Source organism: Zea mays, chromosome 3 (genome assembly GCF_902167145.1).
Source record: "Zea mays cultivar B73 chromosome 3, Zm-B73-REFERENCE-NAM-5.0, whole genome shotgun sequence".
Taxonomy (NCBI): domain Eukaryota; kingdom Viridiplantae; phylum Streptophyta; class Magnoliopsida; order Poales; family Poaceae; genus Zea; species Zea mays.
In genome coordinates, this window is record NC_050098.1 from 39,182,929 (window position 1) to 39,190,700 (window position 7,772).

The following is a 7,772-nucleotide window of genomic DNA, read 5'->3' on the forward strand; positions in this document are numbered from 1 at the left end:
CCGCCCCCTTCTCCTAACTCCCACCGCGCCGCCCGCACGCCCCCTCCACAGCGCCGCCCGCGCGTCCCCTCCATAGCGCCGCCCGCACGCCCCCTCCACAGCGCCGAGCGCCGCCCGCGCGTCCCCTCCATAGCGCCGCCCGCACGCCCCCTCCACAGCGCCGCCCGCGCGTCCCCTCCATAGCGCCGCCTGCGCGCCACAAAATCCCGCCGCCATCGTCCATCCTGCCACCCCCTCCATAGATCTGCCTGCCTCAATAATCCCGCCGCCACCTCCATCGTGTCGCGCCCCTCCATCACGCTGCCCCCTTTGGTGTCATTTGCCTGTGGAATCGTGATTTCCCTTCCTGTTTTTTGGTAAACTTTGGGGGAATTTCTGTTCGTAGGATTTGAGTGTGATTGAAGAAATTTTCCTTGGGGGAATTCATGCTGGAGCATCACTGAACTCGTCTATGGCTATTCCCTAGCGATTTCCTCTCTCAAATTTGTGTTTATCTTGGAGCATTGATTTAACATTTTTGTTCTTTCTTATCTGCAGGATTTAAAGGTTGTTCTAGGTCCTTGCAGGATTAAGCCTAACAAAACAGAGATTTGTGTGAGTCCACAACAAACTTTATTCCCTTCCTATAGTTATGTAGCAATTACTCTGATCTTTTTATCTTGCTGATCTACTAACATAGGAAGAGTCTGCACAACTTAAATGTTAGGCTTCTTAAATAGTTTTCTTCTTTTTGTAATTCAACATTTTGCTTGATGCCTTATGGGCATAATCTGTTTTAAAATGCAAAACTGCTACCTTAAGAAACAAGCTTCATCTTTATGGCAGTACGTGTTCTAAGCTTAGTCTGAGCCAAAGCCAAGAAGGCTGTGCGTTGCACTTCCACCTGACCTGAGGATTTCATATATCGCCTAGAGAGATGGACATTGTCCTGGCCTTCAGCCTTCATGGTCTTAGAACTGAACCAGCATGGACAGGCAATGAACCAGACTACCAGACGTTGAACACTAATGTAATTTCTTGCAGTGAGTATAAGTTCCAGTAGGTCATGCTTATTAGTTTCATGTTTGCCACTACTGGTTGGTAGTGTTAAAGTACTGAGCACGCACTACTGGTTTTGATTGCCACTGATGCAACACGAAATGTAAGGCAGTGATTGAAGGATCATGAGGATAGTTGCATATGTTCTTCCTTAAGCTTAATGATGATAGCATGAGCAAGATTACTGATGCACTACTGGCTGTATTTTTCCCTCTAGTCTAGCTTGTAACCTTCAGTTCATGATGGTACCAGGATCAATGTATGTGTTGGTGACTACATTTTTTCTCTAGCTTATAACCTTCAGTTCATGCTGGCTGCATTTTTTTTCTCTAGCTTGCAACATTTTTTCTCTAGCATGTATTCAACATTTTTGTTCTTTCTTGCATGCAGGATTAAAAGTTGGTTCAAGGTTCTTGCAATATTAAGCCTAGCAAAACAGATTCGTGTGAGTTCACTGCAAACTTGTTTTTTCCTTCTTCTTGTTATGTAGCTGATATGTTAGCATAAGAATAGCTGATAATAAACACAAGATCCTACAAATCTTTGGTACGGCAGGGGCAGCAAGGAAAGGAAGGTGTTGTAGTTCAGAAAATCCAAAAACAACTAGGAGATTGTCGAGCTCTAGTGTAAGGTAAGTTCAACTAATTTACCTTGTTTCCGGTTCAATTGTGTGTTTGTTCATTATCTTTGAGTGTATGCAGCAAAGTTTTTATGCTTGTTATATGTTCTTAGAAGCTCTATCATATCCGTAATAACACACATGGATAAATCGTGGATCGACAATGTGGCTAGGTACAATACAACTTTTTTTCACAATAACTAAAAAAATGTGCTACGTGGTTATCTTGATATTTAACATAGAAATTGCATGTAGGGAGACAAAGGCCTATACACAAGGGGTGAATAGTTTTCTAGCTTTTGCATTAAAAAATTCAGCGGTAGGAAGCAAGATTTTATGCCCTTGTAGGAAGTGTGTCAACTCATTTTGGCGGGAGGCTATTGAAGTTCGAGAACACTTGATTTGTGATGGATTTTTAAAAGGGTATAGAACATGGACCTTACATGGAGAAGCTAGTTCCTCTGTATTGAACAATGAAAATGGTGATGTCCCTGAGTTCATTGAGGTGCATGACGAAGAAGATGACATATCTGAGTTGATTAAGGATTTAGCATGTGGTTTAGATGATAGAGGAGATATGGAAGATGATGGGTCTTTTGATCCATTTGATAAAGATGTAGCTACCATTCGTAGGCTAGCAGCAGACAACAGTCAAGAATTGTACCCAGGTTGCAATAAGTACTCAAAGCTACGCTTTCTAGTTCGTTTACTTCACATAAAACTTCTTGGAGGATGGACGGATAGAAGTTTTAATTTGTTGGTTGATCTACTTGTTGATGCGTTGCCTAAGGGTTCAGCACTTCCTAGAAACTTTCATGAAGCTAAGAAATTAGTGAAATCAGTGGGAGTTGGGTACACTTCTATCCATGCATGCGAGAACGATTGCATTCTTTACTGGAAGGAGCATGAAAACTCTAATTCATGTCCGAAATGTAATGTTTCACGCTGGAAATCAGAAAAGATGAGTTTGGACGGAAAGCGTGAGTACAAAATTCCTAAGAAAGTTCTTCGTTACTTTCCTATCAAGAAAAGACTTCAAAGATTATTTGTGTCCTCCAAAACTGCAAGTCTCACAAGGTGGCATGATGAACACCGAATAAATGATGGTTTGCTTAGGCATCCTGCAGATTCCCCCCTATGGAAGGATTTTGATAAAAAACATCCCGAATTTGCTGCTGATAGCCGAAATATCCGTCTAGCATTTGCTACCGATGGTTTCAATCCCTATAGGACTATGAAACTTAGTTATAGTATTTGGCCAGGCATTCTGATTCCATTCAACTTTCCACCTTCAATGTGCATGAAGGATACAAATTTTATCTTGTCTGTGCTGATTCCTGGCCGATCTTCTGCTGGAAGTGATATGGATGTATATTTTCAGCCACTTGTTTATGACCTGCTTGATTTGTTTGTTAATGGTGTGAGAACTTATGATGCTTCGAAGGGTGAATACTTTCAATTGCGTGCTGCAATACTTTGGACCATCACTGATTTCCCTGGTCTAGGTAGTGTATCCGGATTTGTCACATCTGGTGAAGCAGCGTGTCCCGACTGCCACTCCTTGCTCTATTCCCTTAGACTTGGAAATGGTTGCAAGTCTTGTTACATGGGACACCGCAGGTTCTTGCATCCAGAACACCCATTTAGGTTTGATGTTGATTCATTTGGTGGCGAAGAGCTAAGTCCGACACCTGTTCCTCTTTTAGGAGAGGAAATTTTGGAATGCACCAAAGATCTAAAAACAGTTTATGGCAAGGACCCATCTCGTAAGCCCACAAAATATCAGAAACGTAAGGACGGTGAACCATTAGTCTTTTTGAAAAGGAGAACTATTTGGTTCATCCTTCCATATTGGAAGGATTTGATGGTCCGATATAATTTTGATGCCATGCACATAGAGAAGAATGTATGTGACAACATAATTAACACTTTATTGGACATTGCTGGAAAATCTAAGGATGATTTGAATGCTCGCTTGGATCTTCAAGAATTAGGAATTAGAAGTGATCTTCATCCAGTTGAACTAGAACATAACCAATTTTATTTACCTCCTGCACCCTACTCAATGAGTCATGCTGAGAAGAAATTATTTTGTCAAGTATTAAAAGGGGTCAAGTTTCCCGATGGCTATGCAGCTGATAAAATTATTTTGTCAAGTATTAAAAGGGGTCAAGTTTCCCGATTTGTCTCTAGATGAAATTGAAGAATGTCCAGATAAAAGGGTTAGTGACGCTGATTGGAAATTTCTCTATGAATATTGGTTGACTTCTGAATTTCAGGTAACAAACATCTTTATATGTGCAAAGTGTAGCTGTCAACATGTATATTTTCAGTTCTTAAACACTTCTGCTATGTCCTAGGCTCGTTCGAAAGCTGGAAAAGTAAGCCGGCAAAAGGTACAATTGCTCCATACATCTGGTAGTGTGAGCTTTGCATGTTCAGAGCATAAATTGGTATGTTTAATCTGTCTTACTAATTATTGTACTCATATTTTTGGTAATTATCGAACTCCGATTTTTTTGCAATATGTCCAGTAGTACTAATTATCGAACTCCGATTTTTTGATATGAGCAATCTATCTAGTACTACTCAGACTTTTGTCTTAACCATTTCTAGGCTATGAAACTAGGACGCCCCCCACGAAGAGATGAAACCTTTATCAAAACCCATACAAGAAAAAATGGTGTTCCTTCAATTCAGGCAGAGCCAATTATCGTAAGTCTTTTTCCTAAGTGTTAGTAATACTATTTAGACAGAATAAATAACATGTGTTTATTTCATAGAATAAACTTAAAGATGTTGTCCAAGTATATCCAGAGTTAAAGGAGAAAACAATTCAGGAAGGTGATGTATTTGCTCTTGTTTGTGGAGAGAAAGAGCCAAAAGGATATATCCGTGCTGTGGGTTTAGGCCCAACTCCTCAAGATATTGGCACCCCTGGGTTGAAGGGTTATGCACCAACAAGACTACAAATGGAGATTCTGGCTCGTACCAAAGCTGAAAAGGACAAGGCTGCTCTAGAAAAACGCATACTTCAATTGCAGGCAGAAATTGAGGAAAGGGCACAACTAGACAGGGCAAGTGAAGGGCCCATGTCACAGCATGGTTCCACATCACGTCAAAATGTGGTATAAATTTTCTTTGTTGTTACACAAAGTAATGTTTATCTTCCGATTTACTCATAATTCACCAAATGTTTGTAACAGAATTCAAGGTTAGAACATGGTGATGAAGATAATGCATATGGAGATGACGATTGTAATGATGAGGACACAATTGCACCAAGCACTGCACCAGGCACTAATGATGCTTCTCATTCTAAACATAATTCTTTGGTAATACTTTCATCCTTCTAACCAGTATTATCCTTATCATGCTTCTAATTTTGTGTTTATCGCTTGTATCAGGTTGGAAGAGAAGCCATATTATATGCTTTGTTGAGATCGGATCAACCTGTGGCCAAAGGAATAATAGTTTCAACTAATCCGAGTACCATAGTTGCAGATCTGCCCATTGGAAGGCAATTTTGTGAAGTTGTTGTGACTTGTGTCCTGAAAAGAGATGCAGTGTTGGCTCGTCCCTACGATGATATGCAAACTATGGCTACTGCTCACATGATGTCGCTTGCATGGCCATACAAGAAAGTAATAAACGAAACTTTGATATCTTTCTTTTTTGATTAATGAGTACCTACTGACAGATCCTAACTTTGACAGCTGAAGGTCATCAACAAGGCATCAGCAACACCTAACACATCACCTAACATTTCAGGTATTTGACTCTACTACTACTCTTAATGGCCCTAGCTTGGTGACTTATTTGCTGTTTTTAACCATATCTGTTTGGCATTTTCTTTCCTGATATAGTGTAGAACCGGATCTTTGACTCTACTACTACTAACCATATCTCCATGGTTTTTTCTTTGCTGACTTATTTGCTAAGCTTATTTGAACGCCAAACGGATATAGGCAGATATGGTTTGGCGTTTTCAAAATAGTAGTACAGTAATGGATTTGGTGTGTGACTGTGTGAGTGTGACTGTGTGTTAAGCAATGCTGGTGAATTGGTGATCTGGTGTGCTGTCTGGTGGATAAGACAGGTGATCTGGCGTGTGAGTGTGTGTGTGTGTGTGTTATGCAGTGTGAGACTGTGAGTGTGTGTGTGTTATGCAGAATGGCGTGTGAGTGTGGACAGGACAGGTGATCTGAACTTCTGAAGGTCTGATTGCTGAGTGCAGACTGAACTGAAGTGCTGAGTGTGTGTGTGCAGCAAGATAGCAAGCTTATGGTCTTTATACTCTTATGGCTATGGTCTTATGGAGTTATGGACTTATGGTTCTGTGTGTGTGTGCTGTGCAACAAGCTATAATGTTTATGGATGATTGATGCTGCCTGCTGGATGTTTTTTTTTTGAATTATGAGCTACACTTTTGGTATTATATCATGCTCTATCCTCTATGGCTGTGTACTGCTACTATGCTGCAAGCTATAATTTCAGTTTATAGTTATGGTGTGTGTGCTGTGCAGCAAGCTATAATTTCATTTTATAGTTATGAACTTTCAAATTTTATCATGGGCTATGGTTGCTGCATTTTTTATTTCATTTGGAGTTCAGTTTTTTGGTTACTGCAATGTACCAGTACCTCTTGTTCCCGGCAATTGATTCATAAGTTTCTTACACATGGTTATATTTTTTCAGGAAATGGACAATGTTAGTATCAGATCATGTTACAACCAACCGTGGACATGGTTCTTCGGTCTTGCATTTCTTTTGGAGCTTTTGTTGCGTATGTTGCGTACAACAACGTGAAGGAATTGAGTTATTGTAATACCGTGGACTAGCTTTTGAGTTATGTAATGTGATATTGCAACCTATGGACTAGTTCGATGTATTGCAAACATTATGTTACTAATGATGTTAATATATGATCGATGGATATTGAAAGACCATTAATTTGTGTGCAACATGTGCAATATGTTACCTCATGAAAGATTAGTGAAGTGTATGAGCATTAAGTGTCCTTATAATAATCTATTTGTATGAATGCAATGGATTGTTGGTTGGTAATATCTGCGGCAACGAATTGTTGGTCGGTAATCTACACAATTAGTGACTCTTAGAGAGTCGGTAATACTATTATTACCAACTGATGAAGCGTCCGTAAATCGTGGCAGCTGCAACTCTTAGAGAGTCGGTAATACTATTATTACCAAATGATGAAGCGTCGGTAAAACTTCTCTTTTAGCGACGGAAGATAAGTCGGTAAAACAACGGTCGGTCGGTAAAAGTTTTACCGACACAGCTTGCAACGACGTTCGTGGTCCGTCGGTAAAGGTCTTTACCGACCTATAGTTCGTCGGTAAAACTGATTTTACCGACAGACCATAAGTTGCAAATAATGTTCCGTGGTATAGTGTTGTTTTGTAGGTTTATGCATCCGGGGGCTCAAGTTGGATCATCGACAGCGGGTGCACAAACCACATGACAGGGGAGAAGAAAATGTTCTCCTCCTATGAGAAAAGCCAAGATCCCCAACGAGCTATCACATTCGGGGATGGAAACCAAGGTTTGGTCAAAGGTTTGGGTAAAATAGCTATATCCCCTGTCCATTCCATTTCCAATGTTTTTCTTGTTGATTCATTAGATTACAATTTGCTTTTCGTATCTCAATTATGTCAAATGGGCTACAACTGTCTATTTACTGATATAGGTGTCACTGTCTTTAGAAGAAGTGATGATTCAGTAGCATTTAAGGGAGTGTTAGAGGGTCAGCTATACTTGGTAGATTTTGATAGAGCTGAACTCGACACTTGCTTAATTGCTAAGACTAACATGGGTTGGCTTTGGCACCGCCGACTAGCCCATGTTGGAATGAAGAATCTTCATAAGCTTCTAAAGGGAGAGCACATTTTAGGATTAACAAATGTTCATTTTGAGAAATACAGGATTTGTAGTGCATGCCAAGAAGGGAAGCAAGTTGGTACTCATCATCCACACAAGAACATCATGACGTCCGACAGGCCACTGGAGCTCCTACACATGGATCTATTTGGCCCGATTGCTTACATAAGCATCGGCGGGAGTAGGTACTGTCTAGTTATTGTGGATGATTATT

General features: G+C 40.5%; 1 protein-coding gene across 1 annotated transcript; it reads left to right on the forward strand.

Moving 5' to 3' along the window:
* The first annotated feature begins 201 nt into the window (after positions 1 to 201).
* LOC103651887 (uncharacterized) lies at positions 202 to 6,621 on the forward strand. The gene is made up of 11 exons (XM_035966564.1): positions 202 to 594; positions 1,429 to 1,483; positions 1,594 to 3,767; positions 3,832 to 3,936; positions 4,018 to 4,110; positions 4,274 to 4,372; positions 4,441 to 4,785; positions 4,864 to 4,992; positions 5,065 to 5,301; positions 5,374 to 5,428; positions 6,356 to 6,621. Exons 3-11 carry the CDS (start codon positions 1,821 to 1,823, stop codon positions 6,370 to 6,372), a joined length of 3,027 nt encoding a protein of 1,008 aa, XP_035822457.1. The 5' UTR covers positions 202 to 594; positions 1,429 to 1,483; positions 1,594 to 1,820; the 3' UTR covers positions 6,373 to 6,621.
* The last annotated feature ends 1,151 nt before the right edge of the window (positions 6,622 to 7,772 follow it).

Coding starts and splice junctions, on each gene's coding strand:
- LOC103651887 (XM_035966564.1), top strand. CDS start 1,821: ATGTGGCTAGGTACAATACAACTTTTTTTCACAATAACTAAAAAAATG. Junction 3,768..3,831: donor TTTGTCAAGTATTAAAAGGG/GTCAAGTTTCCC, acceptor AAAGGGGTCAAG/TTTCCCGATTTGTCTCTAGA. Junction 3,937..4,017: donor GGTTGACTTCTGAATTTCAG/GTAACAAACATC, acceptor GCTATGTCCTAG/GCTCGTTCGAAAGCTGGAAA.